Here is a 16609-nt window from a genome sequence, read left to right on the forward strand (position 1 = left end):
GCCCCGCATTGGGTTCTGTGCTAGAAGCTCAGAGCCCGGAGCCTAGTTTCAGATTCTGTGTGTCTCTCTTTCTTTCTGCCCCTCCCCTGCTAGTGCTCTGTCTCTCTTGGTCTCAAAAATAAATAAACCAAAAAAAATTGAAAAATAATCTACACAAGGACAGGATATCAAGAGACCTGATTTCACAGACCATATAAAAAATAATAAAAACAGGGGCACCCGGCTGGCCCAGTCAGTTAAGTGTCCAACTTTGGCTCAGGTCACACATGATCTCGTAGTCTGGGTTCCAGCCCCACACTGGGCTCTGTGCTGACAGCTTGGAGCCTGGAGCCTCCTTCAAAATCTCTTTCTCTCTCTCTCTCTCTCTCTCAATCTGTCTCTGCCCCTCTCCTGCTTGTGCCCTCTCCCTCCCTCCCTCCCTCCCTCTCTCTCTCTCTCTCTCTCAAAAATAAATAAATAAACATTAAAAAAAAAAGTAATTTGAAAAAGATAATAAAAACAAAATTGATAGTGCACAGGGGACATTTTTAAGTGACAAGCTAGAAATGGGCCCAGGTACAGGACACAGCGCGCGTGCAGACCGGCTGTATTATTAGCTACTGAAAAACCAGCTAGGTGGGTAGGCAGAGGGCCTCCTCGGGGGCAGGACCACGGTCTGGGTCGGGCTACAGAGGGGGCAGGAGCAGCACAGGGACGTCTCCAGAGAGCTCACTGTAGAACGGTGAGGTGGTCCAAGGCCAGAAAGCCAGGTTAAGGCCGGAGCGCTGGGCAAATGAGTGCAAGGAGAATCGAGCTGGATTTGATAATGAAGGAGAAGAAAGTTGCTAAAGACTTTCATTGGAGCAAAGGGGTCACATGAGCAAGGCACCATTGCAGCAGGATAAACAGAGGGGGCCGGGGTGCCAGCACCCAGCCACCCCTGGCCACCCCGGGGTTCTCCGGAGCAGGTGCTGTGGAAGGTGCTGGGAGACGGAGGGGGTGTGGCTCTCTGCTCAGCCAGCCCGGAGAGGGGTGGCTCCAGCCTGGGCCTGGCTGCCCCCGACACAGGAAGTGGCAGGGACATAGAAGGCAGGATCCCTGGGCTTGGGAGTCGGGGCAGGGCCGACCAAGGGGGACAAAGTGCCAGAATGACATGGCACTCTGGGCCCGAGGAGCAGAAGCAGGGTACAAGGCAGGCCAAGGGGCTAAGTGTATGGCCAGGATAACAAGGTCACATTTTCCAAGCGTAAGAGCAAATCTATAAGCCGCTTCAGTTTCTGAACTGCTTTACAGGCATGAAGATACGCAAGCGAGGAAACCGGTACAGCTCCCGGACACTGCTCAAAGCCGCCTTCTGCACCCGCGCGTTCCTTTCTCCCTGCTGTGCAGATGGAGCACAGAACCGGGAGAGGGTCCCTTTCTGACTAAGTGCTTTAGAAAAATCCAATTCTTCTTATCAGACTGGATCTCGAGCTGGCAGGAACAAAATCATCAAAATGAATGTGTCCTCATCATATGTAATCAAATGACAAGGATGGGAATATAGTATATTAGTGAGGTAGAAATAAATGTGTTGAGATAAGAGACCATCCATGGTAGTTTTTTCTTTTCCCCAAACCTTATTAAATATTCTTGATACATCTGGCTTTCAGTTAAAAAGAGGTTGCTCCCTCCCAAGAAAAAGGAAAAAAAAAAAATAGTAACGTGCACCCCGGAATTGCAAAGAATGGGTTATTTAACGTCACATGGGTTGCTTTATCGTCACAGGGAAAGGGCTAGACTAAAACCATGGATCTGTGCTCCTTAGCGAAGTGTCTGTAGCGTGCTTTAACACCGATTTAACAACTTCTTTATTCCAAGTATTTGGTTCAGTGTATGGTTCAAAACAGGAAATGCACCACGCAGACGCAGCACAAAGGAGGCACCACTTAAGCAGGAGGGGAAGGCTGGTAAGGAACGAGAAGAACTGCGTCTGCGTCCTTGGCAGAAAGAACAAGAAGGCAGTGTTCTACCCCCCTGCCACGTTCAACACTGATGGAGACACGTTGAAACGAACGCGGGGAGAGCAGGTTACAGATGCAACAATGAGCAAGCTCCTGGCCCATCAGTGGAGCTGGGAATAGTCTGCCCGTCCAGAAAAGTATTCTCAGCATTGCCTGCCACACCACTGTCGTATGGAAAAGGCCAACTCTCTCCCTACAATAATTTGATCTTTGGTGAGCTGCTTAGCCCCTGGGGTTACTAGTGCCCTGGTATCTTTGGCTTAGGCTCTTAAAACACACAGCTTCTACAACCATGTCTTAAAGGGGACCCTCCTGGACTACAGAAGGTAAATCGTATCCATTACTTTATGGACACACATGGGGGTGGGGGAGGGCAGGCTGGCGACACTGTGAGCCCCTCCCTCTCAGGAATGGCCACAGGAGCAAGACTCAGGGCCTATCTCCCCCACCCTCACCCCTGCTCTCTCTCACCTTTCCCTGCGCTCTGCACCCTGCCAATGCGTTCTAGCCCTGCATGAACACAGGCAGCCATTGATGACCCCCAAGTCACGTGTGCACCCAGAGCATCACGCGTCCCCATCACTCACCTGGACCCAGGAATAAACCACCCAGCACATCTTAGAGATGGCTCAGCTTTTTGCTGCATTCCACCATCATAAGAATCTTGCATCTCAGACCAAAGGCTGTATATTCTAGGAATCATTTAAATAATATATCTTTCAGCTTCTGCACAGCCAAGGAAACAACCCAGAAAATTAATAGGCAACCAACGGAATGGGAAAAGATAGTTGCAAATGACATATCAGATAAAGGGTTAATATCCAGAATCTATAAGGAACTCATCAAACTACACGCCCGAAACACAAACAACCCAGTGAAGAAATGGGCAGAAGATATGAACAGACACTTCTCCAAAGAGGACATCCAGATGGCCAACAGACACATGAAACGATGCTCAGCATCCCTCCTCATCAGGGAAATACAAATCAAAACCACACTGAGATACCACCTCACGCCAGTCAGAGTGGCTAAAATGAGCACATCAGAGAACTCTAGATGCTGGCGAGGATGTGGAGAAACGGGCCCCCTCCTACACTGTTGGTGGGAATGTAAACTGGTACAGCCCCTCTGGAAAACAGTGTGGAGGTTCCTCAGGAAACTAACAATAGAACTCCCTTATGACCCAGCAATAGCACTGCTAGGAATTTACCCAAGGGATACAGAAATGCTGAGGCATAGGAGCACATGTACCCCAATGTTCATAGCAGCACTCTCCACAATAGCTAAAACATGGAAAGAGCCTAAGTGTCCATCAACAGATGAATGGATCAAGAAGATGTGGTTTATCTATACCATGGAATACTACATGGCAATGAGAAACAATGAAATCTGGCCATGTGTAGCAACATGGATGGACCTTGAGGGTGTTATGCTGAGCGAAATAAGTCAGGCAGAGAAGGACAAATACCATATGTTTGCACGTATAGGAGGATTAGGAGGAACTTGACGGAGGAACAAGGGGGAGAAGAAGGGCGGAAATGGTGGGGGAGAGGGAGAGAGGCAAACCATGAGAGACTCTTGAATGCTGACAAAAACTGAGGACTGATGGATGTGGGGGGAGGGGAGGATGGGCATGGAGGAGGCCACTTGTGGGGATGAGCACTGAGTGTTATGTGGAAACTAATTTGACAATAAACTATTTGTAAAAAAAATAAATAAATAAAATAAATAAATAATATATCTTTCAACAACCTACTTGGTGAGTACCATTGCATGAAAGCATAAGTAGTACACGGTTCAGGCCCTGTTAAGCTGCATCAATTCACACAGATTTTACAGCTCTCTGTATGTTTACAGGGCTCTGCCTGTAATGATAATAAAATCAGCCAACCTTCTTAGCCCAAACAAGACAAGCAGAATTCTCTCAGGCATGCTACCTGCCTTTGAGCTGAACAGCAAACATTCTTTAAGCGTTTTCTGCCTGAGAGGAATGACCTGCCTTTCTAAAGCCCCTCTATGGATACCTCCTGACACGGCTTTGCAGCAGGGGCTGCCGTGGGGGGCAGGCCCTCTAGCCACGCAGGCCGCCTTCTGGGTTAGGCCTTCTGGAATGGAGTTTTCTGCAGGGCCATGCAAAGCTGCAGCTGGCCCTAAGACAAACAAAATCTATTCGATTTTCACGTTCATTCACTCACCTAGATATACCGGGCTTAGCCTGATCAAGAGGAAAGATGCAGTTAAGAAAATGAAAATCAAGTGTTTCAAGGGCTAAAACAACATCTTGTACTGTCCGGTCAACACCTCAAAGCGCTTCACAGGTTAAAAGGCGGGAGGGAACACTTGTTTACCTTATTGATGAGAGTGACTATATCTCCTTCTTTGATTGTCAATTCATCGTCATTCTGTGCCTCATACGGAAATATTACTTTACAGTAATCCTTGGCTGTAAGAAGAAAAAAAATACAATCTTTAAAATGCTTTATCTAATGAGCTGGCCTAGGAAAAGATGTTGTCTCTCACATAAACGTCAGAGAAAAGCACACATAACAGACTGGATATAACAACTGCCTAAAGAAAGGATCACCCTCAGGAAACTACCTAAGATCGCTCATTTTGGGCTCATGATTATTTGTTCTCTTCATTTTTTTCCCCTCACAAATCATGTGATGTCATGAAATGTCACTGACTGGTTTGTGTCTCTCAGGCAGAAAAGCAGAAAGGTTTCCTTGGTCTCAGGTATATATTTTATATGCTCTTGAGTTTATATACCATTTTCTGCACTCTCTGGGTGCGTGCACAAGCAGACGTACTCTACAAGAGCAAAGAGCTTAAATTCCGCCCCACTAAGGGCCTTCGTCTACGGATCACCAAGTGAGAAACAGGGTATCTGTGTATGTAACAAAGCTGACACGGTGCTCCGAACAACAAGAAAGACCCCATCACGGCACCTCTCCAGACACAGATATTTGTATGTGAACATGTGTCGACCACAGACAGCCAACTAATACCAACTAAATGTTTCTTATACACGTGTGTATGTTGGTGGCAGAAGGGGGCAAGCTTGTTCAAATCCGTCTTATTGCCGCTCTATGGCATCCTGCCTATTCAGGTGTGGCTGTTCATCAGCAAGGATATGTACCAGCCCTCACGAAAGAGAGAAAAACGCTAAGGCCACTGAAAATCAGTTCAAATATGTCCTCAATTACATGCTTCTGAAAGTCTGTCTGATATGAGGAGCATCTGGCTGGCTTAGTCGGAAGAGCGTGTGGTTCTTGATTCAAGCCCCACGGTGGGGGTAGAGATTACATAAATAAATAAACTTAAAAAAAAAAAAAAAAGAAAGTCTATCTGATGTTAAATTTTCTGTATTTACACAAAAGCACCAGCTTAGAAGAGAGCAAAAACATTTGTTAGGTAGTTAGGAAATTAAGACTTGGAAAGCTGGTGTTCAATGACTTAGGACAGAAGGTAGAAAGAAAAATTCAAGAGAATTAGTATCTACTGGGACAGGCATTTATTATCCTGCAGCAAAGTCAACAACCCTAATGGTTTTGAATGACCTTAGATATTTTCCAAGGATCAGGCCAGTTTGTACAGACAGATCATAACCTAAAGCTATACACACAAGTATCAATTATATTGTCTCTAGTACAATTTATATGACTAAAATGTGGAGGTTTTATTATGGTTAATGTCCTATCAATCAAAGAGAGTGACGTATAAAATAAAGGCAATAAAAAATCTGTGATATAGACACACTGTGGTCTGGGGTTGGTTCGGAGAGGAGGGGAGAACAGGGAGGAGAGACGGAGGGAGAGAGGGACTCACTTTCTGGGCAAATGGTTTTGCTTTATGTCCAGTGGACAGAATCTATCAATTACATCCCCTATCCTAGTGTTGGAAACCATCTGGCTTAGGTACTCTGGGCCCCGGAGGTGTTTTGTTCATTAAGCCGTGTTGAGGGGCACGAGTTCTAAATCCCATCGATATTACTCTGCCTCAAGATTCCTAGGTCCACAAAGTTACCGACATTCCATCTCTCTTTAATTAGTAATAGCAAACCTCCCAAATTCTGAATTGGCCAAGTTAAGCATCTTTAAATTGGATAATGACAGCTCTTTGCCAATTTTCCCACTGACTGTGCTAGTGAAATATGACTACCCAACCTCAAAACTTACAACACTGAAACAAACACAGCACTATTGAGGAACTTCCCTGCAGAGTCCCAGTTGGAAGAATATTTCATTGGATCAACATCATGGAAATATTTTACAAAAAAGACAAGACACTAGTGGTCAACAAAGAAAAAAAAAAAACACGCACTGTTTCTATTCCTTTCGATCAAAAAAGTTAATTAAGTGTGTGTAGACATTGGTTCATAGCACCATTCCCATCCCCTTCCCAGTTTATATAATCTTGCTGTATTACATTACGGAATGGGGAACACCCACAGCCTTAGGGATGAGTAAGATATGTCTAGGCAAATAATACTCTCATTCCCCTTTGTTGGTGATTGGTCTGGGGTGAGCATGTGATCTACTTCTAGCCAGTGGGATGTGAGAGGAGTTCTACTGGGGGGAGGGAGGCTGTTAGATTTTGTTCCCCGATTCAAAAAAAGAGTGGAGAGGAAAAGAGTCGCCTCTGCCTTTTGGCTTTTAACACTTTCGTCCTTGCTGGAAGACAGTACAATGTTTGGCACTGTTGCAGTCATATTTCAACCATGAGAGGAAAGCCAAGAAAATCACAGAGGAGGGGAGCCTGAGTCTTGACACTGTTGAGATGTCTGTCGAATTAGCCAACTCCAGGGGGCCTGTCTGGATCCCTCATTACCCAGACTCCATAAAACTGTATTGCTTACCACTTTGTGGCTGAATAGGTACTTATCACTCAAAGCAGAAGGCACCCTGACATGAAGGAACTTGGTGGAAGAAAGATGACACTTCCAGTTACATCCTCTGAAACACTTGCCTATCATCTGCCTCCACTTAAAAAGCCTCTTCCTATGTCTCTGTGTTACCTACTACCTCCCAATCTCTTCTCTCGGTCTACCTCAGGACCTGGCCCATGGGAGGGGGTCAATAAATGACTATGGAATTGACTTGTAACGAACATAAGGAAGAAATACTTGTAAGAAAGTACTAGCATGCCTTTAAAATGTTTCATGGGGCCATTTTGTTTTCTGCCCAGTTTCCCTATTAGTTAAGGAGGGCAGGTATCCCCCTGCCTTTCTTTTTTAACATCTTTAATGACGTGTAATTTTTATACCACAGAATTCACCCATTTTGATTGTATGGTTTGAATAGTTTTAATAAATGTATACAGTTGTATGACAATCAACACAACTCAGTTTTATTTTTTAATGTTTTATTTATTTTGAGAGAGAGAGAGAGAGAGTTAGCAAAGAGGGGGAAGGGCAGAGAGAGAAGGGGACAGAGGATCTAAAGTGGACCCTGCACTGGCAGACGGACAGCAGAGGGCCCGATGTGGGACTCGAACTCACGAACTGCGAGATCATGCCCTGAGCTAAAGTTGGACGCCCAAACAACTGAGTCACCCAGGAGCTCCAACCTAACCCAGTTGTAAAACATTCCTGTCACGTATACTGTTTTGTGCATGAGGCACTGGATACAGAATTATCTGGAAAGCACCAATTTAGATAAAAGTAGGAGATACAGGTACCAGGGGCTACTGTCAACTACCACTGGCTATGAAGCAGGTTTCGACATCATGCTTGGCCCTTTTTGTATTCCTACAACCAGACACAGATCCCACTCAATGTTGCTTTTACCCCGTAGTGACAGCTACAAAGTGGAGGAAATTTTGAGAGACAGTTAAATAGGAGGAGAGGGTTATGGGCCAAGAGTCAGGATAGTCAAGACTAGGTTCAATCTTGGCTGGGCTGTCCTGAGCATAAAATCTGAGGCGACCACGCAGTAGCTCTGGACATCAGTGTCCTTGGATGTAAAAGGAGAGGCTGGCCAAGGAGGGATGGGGGGAGAATCTGGTCAATTTCAGCAGAACACTTTAAGCAAATTTCAACTTATTCTAAAACTCCAATGTAAAACAACTAAAACCAAAGCTGCTGTGGTTAAATTAGAGAGTGGGACTCACCCATCTCCCACCCAGGTCCCCAAAATAATCTCAGTAAAGTTCTGGAAGCTCCAAAAAGCACACTGGACTAGATCTGAGTTCCAGCCAGCTCTGACACTTCACGGCTCTAGTCATGGGCACGGTAGCTCGGAAGATCCCTGATCAAACATGGCAACCATAGCCTCACATTTTAAGTTAAGAGGATATATTTGAAAAGAAGGGCTTGTTTTTACTACTGAGGCATTAGGGCCCTAATTCAGCAGTACTGGAAAACGAAAACATGCTGCTAGTTTGGATATACCAATGGTCTTAAGATACTAAAAAATAAATGTATAAGCAAAAAAAAAAAAAAAAAGATTAACTCTGAGACTATGAGTTTAATTTTACACATATGGGGAACGAAGATGTTCTCTACTTTAATTCAAACACTGATTGAGGCACCACCATGAAAGAGACCTTGTCAGTTCTTGGGCCTGTGACATGTAAGTCAGTCCAACCACCCATTCCACCCTCGCAAGGAAGTGACAAACCAATGCCTGGGGAGAGGCAAGGGTAATAGATGACAAGAAGGAAACACAAATGCATGAATAAGCAGAGACTCATGATGACAGGACACAACTAGGGTGGTGCAGAGGAAGGCATGATTACCCTCAGCGAGGAGGTCACAAAGGAGGAGGCATTCGATCGGTCTTAAAAGAAGAATATAATTCCAAATCCGTTTTTGGACATGGGAAGATTACAGATTTTAAATGAGTAGCAGACAGAGATGAAGAGGAAAGGAATGAAATTAATTTTTGGAGGCAGGCATTTTCCATCTATTCATCAATTAGATGGATTTAATTAGTCCAAGATCAAGTAGAAATGAATGCACACAAGCACATAAAAAAATAACAAAGACACAACTTATTCACTGATTGAGATGAATTTGTCTCTATTTTTTGGAAAGATTTTTTAAAAAAACTAATGAATTAGCCTAAGACTGAAATCCTAAGTTGATTCTTGAGCTTTGTATCTTTTTTTAAATGTTTATTTATTTATTTTTAAACCTCTGCACCCAATGTGGGGCCCAATCTCACAACCCTGAAAGCAAGAGTTGCCTGTTCTTCTGAATGAGCCAGACAGGTGCCCCTTAAGCTTTTTTTGTCTTAGAGTCCTTGAGGAATCTGATAAAAAACAGTGACTTCCTCTTTCCAGAAATAGGAAAAAAAAAGACACATTCAAAGGTACAGAGAAAATGTTGCATACAAGAACAGAAGGTTCGAGGACTCTGACACCAAATCAAGATCCCCTATAGTAATTATTGACTGGCATTCCAATTTTAAGGAACTTGTTCTATTAAAACCTCCAAGAAGTCCAGTCATGATTCACATCTCCCCCACCAAAGAAACCCCACATTATTTCAATCTCTAAACTTCTAAAAGTTAATATAAGATTAAAAACAGACTGTTTAAGAAATTGAACTCACATGCACACAGCCCATGACTCCCTTCGGATGGTTTTATAATCTATTCCTATAAAAACCAAACCAACTTAAAAAATGCCCTCAGCTTAAAAAACAAATAAAAGCAGAACAAACAGAATAAACATATCAGCAAGCAGTGCGCGCATGCGCGCGCTCGCGCGCGCGCGCACACACACACACACACACACCCAAGAAAATAACATTAAATCCAGGATGATTCTCTGGACTCCATTTCAGGACCCGGAGATTAAAACCCCCTGTGTCACAGAGTCCGGTAGAAAGCCTTCTAGAACTTCCAACAGCAGTGGAAAGTACCAGGTCACCCATGTAACTCTCTTCCTTTAGGATCCCAGAACAAAAGGTATGGAGTGGTGTCTACTTTCACCAACATCAAAATCTAAGGGTCTTTCATTAAAGTGACAAATATTATCTGAGGCACTACTGGTTCATAATCACTTATTCAAAAGCCCTGAGGACAGAATTTTTCAGATTTTTAGAAAGATTTATTACACATACCACACAACAGATAACATCTTCAGCTGGGGTCTGGGGCCGCACCCAACGATCAAATACATTAAAATTCTGCAGCAAATGGATGATTTATCGCCCCAAGTAGGATAAAGACTATACATAAATGCATGTTAGTCCAGGACAAGGTTTATGTCACCCCAAAGTGATAAAATCTTTTAGTCTTCCAGCTTTTTGTATTTTGGAAACACAATAAGGGTATGGACTCCGTCACATTCTGGGGGAAAGAGACTTAAGGAAGACTGGTACCTGGTTCTCAAGGAGCTTATCACTGAGAAGAGGAAATGAGGCATGTAAACACAGAGCTCTTGACAAGGCAACAGGGAGGGAAAGATAAGACTGATGTCGTCAGCTTCATTTGGCAAAGGAAAGATTCAGGCTCCCTTCTTCGAGGGGTAAAATGGCACCGGGCTCTGTACAATGTTTTAGGACTTTAATCAGAGGAGTAGGAGTTGGCGGGGGGCGGGAGGGGGGGGTGGAGAGTAGTTTTCTCCAACCATTTCTGATGACAGGTGGGGCACCTGCTCCTCCTATGCCTTCCCAGATGCCCTGCTCTGGGGGTCCCCATCAATAGGTCTGAGGTAGGACCAGCAATCCACAGGCACCCTGGTGGTTCTCATCAATAGGGAAGCTCGAGGAGGAGTCTACGTCAGTGGTTCTCACGCACGAGTGGGCATCGGCACCAGATGGAGGACTTGTGAAAACAGAAGCCCCGAGGTTCCTGATTCTCCAGGGCTGGGCGAGGCCTGGGGCTCTGCATCCCTGACAAGTTCCCAGGTGATGCTGTTGGTCCAGGGACCACACTGTGAGATCCACTGATCCAGCCATGGGTATTAGGAAATATTCAACGCTAGCCAAAAGCAAAACAATGGTGGGGACCCGGAGGGTGGACCAGTATGGTGGTGGTGTCGCAGCTGGGCATGCCGAATCACAGGTGTAGATGGGAAATCCGGTCCTGGGTCAGTGTGAGGAGCTGGGGCCAGTGAGGAGGGCCAGAATGAATGCTACACTTACAGGGCCAGTTTGCTCCCCAGGGGACACGGCAATACCCTGAGACATGCGTGGCTGTCGCAGCGGGAGGGGTGCTAAGTGAACGGAGGCTAGAGATGCCAACCATCCTATTATGGGCACGGAACCAGCCTCATAACAAAGGGCGACCTGGTCCAAATGTTGACAGTGCCAAGGTGGAAAAATGCTGATCTACACTTAAACTCAGACGGGCAGACAAAACCTAAGGCGTATGTCACTATGTGGTGAACTCTAGCCCAATGCCGGCCTCCATAAAAAAGAGGACAGCGACCCCAGATCACAATGACCGCCTCTAGTCCTGGATGCTGCTGGGAATCTGACTTTCAAATTATTTCACTAATGTGAATTATGACACTTTTTAACCTCTTGCTTTAAAAGGAAGATTAAAAAAAAAAAAGGAAAATAATCAGACAAGCAAAGCCTTTCTGTTCCCTAGTACAGAGCACATCATGACCCCTCCAATGGCACTCTCTCCTGCTTAGAGTCTTTGGGAGAAAGGAGATGCACAAGGATAACACAAAGGGAGTTAGCTTTTACCCTCCAAGAGGATTGTACTCGAAATCCAGGTCTTCGGCAGCACGGGCAGGCTGGGCACCCTCACAGGGAGAACCCCTACCCCCCGAATCGGGACAGCAAGGTCTGTGTTGGAAGCACTTGATGAAACCCATAGACGCTGAACTTGGAGGCTGTAGGCACACAGAGTGTGCGAGGCACCAAAGCACGGAGTATGAAACTTGTTTCAAACCAGACGTGCCCAAATATGAGTTTTGGGGATACAAGTGAGCAAAAACGCCTTCCCTGGAAAAGTAGCATGAAAGAGCTCCCAGGTAAGGCTGGGAAAAAAACAACATAAGAGAATCGACCCCTTTCTCCGCTATTTAAACATGTGAGAAAGCGAAAATTAGCTCAGACATGGAAAGTAAAAATCTGCTGAGCCATTCATCAGTCTGGGGTTCCACAGACAGCTGCAAAGGCAGCGGCAAACAGTATTTCTCCCAAGCATGCGCTGCAGCTGGAAAGGATCCTAACGGCCCCCTAACAGCCCCTTCTACAAGTACTGCTGCTTTCTTACTCCCTGACAAAGCTTGTCCTCTGAAAGCACAGACTACCAGAAACTTTGCTTTTTTTTTTTTTTTTTTTTAATATCAGTCACTCAGAACGAAACATTCCACTCTTGACCGAAGGAACAAAAGTCACTGTGACACAGAAAAGCAGCCGCGATTCCCCACGCAAGTGCAGAGCCTCACGTCAAGAGTTCTGGACACAGCACTCACTGCATGCTTGTCTTAACTCGGTGGGTCCCAAAGAAGTAGAACCTGGGCGCACCTTGAAGTACACACCTGATACTGACCCCTTAACAGCCCTGTGTTGTTTGCAACCTATGAAAACACTGGTTTATTTACATTTCACTGCATTCCCCCTTCCTCCAAAGTGATAACTACTCTTTTTTTTTTTTTTTTTTTTTTTTACTACTCTCTTTTCTTTTGCTTGGTGTCATGGTGCTGCATGGGTTCTCCTACCAAGCGTCCTCAGTGCGATGAGCCAATAAACCTTTGTCGGACAAGGGTGTGTCATGGTGCTGTTGGGCTGATTGGTCTAGAGCAGGGACTAGAAAGAATGAAGGGTCCGTCAAACCCCACAGAACACTGGCAACCATTGCTAATCCCTCAGAAACCCAAAGTAAGCTGGGGAGAGGGGTCTTACATGATCAAATGTGTCACTTTCTAGCTGGTGACTGTGAACATCAGAAAGGGGACCCATGACTGCTATGCCGCTTTCACAAGACTCTGTTCAATTTTAAGTCATTAATGAGTCTTCGTTTGCTCAACCACCACGTTTTATGCACCCAGTGAGTCCATGTCACTTTTCTGGGCTATATGGTGGAGCTCGTGAGTAGAAGACACAGCCCCTGCCTTGAGAGACCTGCGATAGCCACAAGCTACCATGTGTCACCATCACAGGGGATAATTCCTAAGAAGTGAGTCAATGAACAAAGTGACCAGGAAGGTGGGTCAAGCACCCAGGGATGGAGTGAGGGGAGGAGGTTAGGCAGGGCCAGGGGCCAGTTTAGCCTTTGCCCCACGGTCATCATTCATTCAGAAGCCTGACCTGCCTTTGTCCACATTTTTGTCAAGGATTATTCTTTTCCCTAACCCTCCTGCTCCACTGCTCCTCTGAGCCTCTAAGACTTAATTCTTTGTTCAGAAAGATGCTAAATAGCCCATTTCTCTGGGTTCTTTTTCTATCCGACCAAGGCCACAAATCTGCATCTGTAGTAAGAAAGAGGGAGATTCCAGATGTGGGGAGCTGGAGGAATCTCAGGGTATGTCATTTATGAATATTTAGACAGTGTCCCTCTTGTTAGGAAACTCATGACAATCTGTGCCCCAGCGTGCATTTCAGGAGAGTTTCAATATCATAAAAGCTTTATTGGGGGAGGGAAGGTTATGTTAGATGTTTAAATAGATCCTGATCAGCTGCGTTTCGCTCTCCCCCAGAAAATACCAATCCACATGAACATTCTTTGAGTCGTCATAACTCTTAATCATCATGGGAGCTTATATTTTAGCCTGCCAAGTACAGAGAGGGGAGGAAGGGGCTTCTCTCATCTGAACTGCTGGGCGGTTCTTGTTAGAGATCTGTCTGCTGATCAGAAAGAAGGAGGCCGTCCCACTGCCAAGCTCAGGGTCATTTCTGGTAGTTGGTCAGTACTCTGCCCTTCCACCTGAACACGAGTCGCATCCAAATTTGAAAGCAGGGAAATGTTCTCAACATGAGGGGCTTTTTAGTGGACTTAGGTGCCTCATGGAAATCATGGGAGAATGTGCTTTTTACAGTCAAAGCCAGAAAGTAGGTGGGTGACATTAACTGCAGAAATTCTTGCTCTGGTCCATGAAAAACGCCTGTCAATAATCCTCTTTCAAGCCTTCAGTGACGGTGAGAATTCTCCTTGTGACCTGATGCCCACTTACACGCATATTTACACCTATACCCGATGACATCTTATATTCCCACTGAATTGTCCCCATGTTCTTTTTGTCTGTTCCCTCTGGCTACTTAGTTCTTTGAACATAGAAACATTTTACTCTGAACCGTGAAGCTTTTGGAATTGAATCAGAGGATGAAGATGCTGGGAGAGACTGCAGGGGTTCTCTCTAGAGCAACCCTGGACTTCACAGACAATACAATGAAGAGCCAGGCAGAGAAATCAAAGTATTTGTCCAAGGTCACACAGCTAGCGAGTAACAGAGCTGGTCCTAGAATCCACGCTGCTGACTTGGGGCCAAAACACACCACCCAGCCTCTGTTAAAAACACTCTTTGTTGGGGCGCCTGGGTGGCTCAGTCGGTTGAGCGTCTCACTTCAGCTCAGGTCATGATCTTGCAGTTTGTGGGTTCGAGCCCTGCATAGGGCTCTGTGCTGACAGCTCAGAGCCTGGAGCCTGCTTCAGATTCTGTGCCTCCCTCTCTCTCTGCCCCTCCTCTGCTCATGCTCTGTTTCTCTCTGTCTCTCAAAAATGAATACACATTTTTAAAAAATGAAAAAAAAAAACCACTCTTTTTTAACAACCCATCCCCCCACGCTGATGCTTCCAAAGAGCCAGGTGGATGGACATAATTAATAGATACTTATAGGACTGAACAAGGCTTGGGCTAGAGCCTAGATCCTCCCACATGCTTGAAGGCGCTGAGTTTCCGGATCTGTGTTAATATCAAGGCTCAGAAAGCCCATCTTAGATCCCAGAATTACTCTCAAACAACCATGTCCAACATCATGGCCACTAGGCACCTGTGGCTATGGAGCACCTGACACGTGGCTGCTCCAAGTTGAGCTGTGCCGTGCACGTAAAATACACACTGTATTGTGAAGACTCATATAAATAAAGAATAAAATATCTCATCTGATAATTGTATATGGGTTACATGTTGAAGAGATACTACTGGGGACATACTGAGTTAAATAAAATACATTTATTTATTTATTTATTTTTTAATATTTTTGTTTATTTCTAGGAGAGAGAGAGAGAGAGAGAGAGAGAGAGAGAGAAAGACAGCGTGAGCAGCGGAGGGTCAGAGAGAGAGGGAGATACAGACTCTGAAATAGGCTCCAGACTCTGAGCTGGCAGTCAGCACAGAGCCCGACGCGGGGCTCGAACCCACGAACCGCGAGATCCTGACCTAAGTGAAAGTCGGACGCTTAACCGACTAAGCCACCCAGGCGCCCCTAAAATACATTTAAATATTTAATTTGATCAGTTCACTTGGTTTTTTTCTTTTTTAAAAGTGTGCCTGCTAGAAAATGTAAAATCATGTATGTGACTCACACAATATTTCTATTAGCCAGCACTGCTCTAAAACACAGCTACCCTCCCCACCCCCGCCCACCCAATCTTTCCAAAAAGACTGGAATCTCCTGCCTACAGACATTACAGAGGGCGAAAAGAAAGCATAAGGGACAGGATCTTATCCGAGGGCTAGTTCTGGTGACCTGAGGATCAGTCACTGAAGCACCCCCTGCAGCCTGTCCCATGTGCCACATCCTTAGAAGTGATCCTCAGGTCCCTGCTGCTCAGAGCCCCCCAGAAGCAACTCACAAGTCACCCAAGGTCCTTTTTATTCTGGACAGAGGTGAACAATCTACAGGGAATTTTGACTTTACTTCTGTTGAAACTCTTTCCATTAAATCCAAACCTCTGTTCCCCAGATTAGTACTTCTGCAGACACAAGTCAGGTTGGTAAAGACCACTGGCTGTCTCACGTCACGGGGATAGCCTGCCCTAGGACCACATTCCCATCACCTTCGAGGCTTGGTGTATCTTCCCCTTTTCCTTCTCCTGCCTATTCCCCAGGCTGGCCATCCGAGCCACACTGCTAACAGGGATCATTCAGAAGTCTGTTCACTGCCGTAACTATAGAATGAGCAGTTGAATGGAAGGAAGGACAGGCTACTCTCCAACAAGAGAAATGTTTGCAGACTGGTTTAAATGCTCAATTCTTGAAAATTCTTTAGTGCCTTGGGGCGCCTGCGTGTCTCAGTTAGCTGAGCATCCGACTTGATTTTGGCTCTCAGGTCGTGATCCCAGGGCCGTGGGATCGAGCCCTGCCTTCGTGCTCTACACTGACCTTGGAGCCTGCTTAAGATTCTCTCTCTCCCTCTGTTCCCCTCTCCCCGGCTTGCTCTCTCACTCTCTCTAAATTATATAAGAAAGAAAGAAAGAAAGAAAGAAAGAAAGAAAGAAAGAAAGGAAGGAAGGAAGGAAGGAAGGAAGGAAGGAAGGAAGGAAGGAAGGAAGGAAGGAAGGAAGGAAAGAAAGAAAGAAAGAAAGAAAGAAAGAAAGAAAGAAAGAAAGAAAGAAAGAAAGAAAGAAATTCTTTAGTACCTAAAGGTAGGTTTAGCACAGAAGTGTAAAACCTGCATGAATAAATGTGGGGCCAGTTTCTCCTGGGGAACACTGGTAAGTTCCAAACAGTGGTTCTGGAAGTGTGGGCCCTCAACCAGGAGCAGCAGCAGCACCTGG

The 16609-nt window shown here is 45.4% G+C and overlaps 1 protein-coding gene across 7 annotated transcripts in view; it reads right to left on the bottom strand.

Moving 5' to 3' along the window:
- Positions 1-16609, bottom strand: part of SH3KBP1 (SH3 domain containing kinase binding protein 1) — a 330852-nt gene that overhangs the window by 81566 nt on the left and 232677 nt on the right. For all 7 annotated transcript variants that reach the window (XM_039247392.1, XM_039247394.1, XM_039247390.1 and 4 more), the window contains one exon: positions 4331-4425. In XM_039247392.1, the coding sequence (XP_039103323.1) occupies positions 4331-4425 (95 nt within the window). The remainder of the gene's footprint in view (positions 1-4330; positions 4426-16609) is intronic.

The sequence above is a fragment of the Hyaena hyaena genome, unplaced genomic scaffold, assembly GCF_003009895.1.
Source record: "Hyaena hyaena isolate Hyena2069 unplaced genomic scaffold, ASM300989v1 scaffold_295, whole genome shotgun sequence".
In the NCBI taxonomy this organism is placed as follows: domain Eukaryota; kingdom Metazoa; phylum Chordata; class Mammalia; order Carnivora; family Hyaenidae; genus Hyaena; species Hyaena hyaena.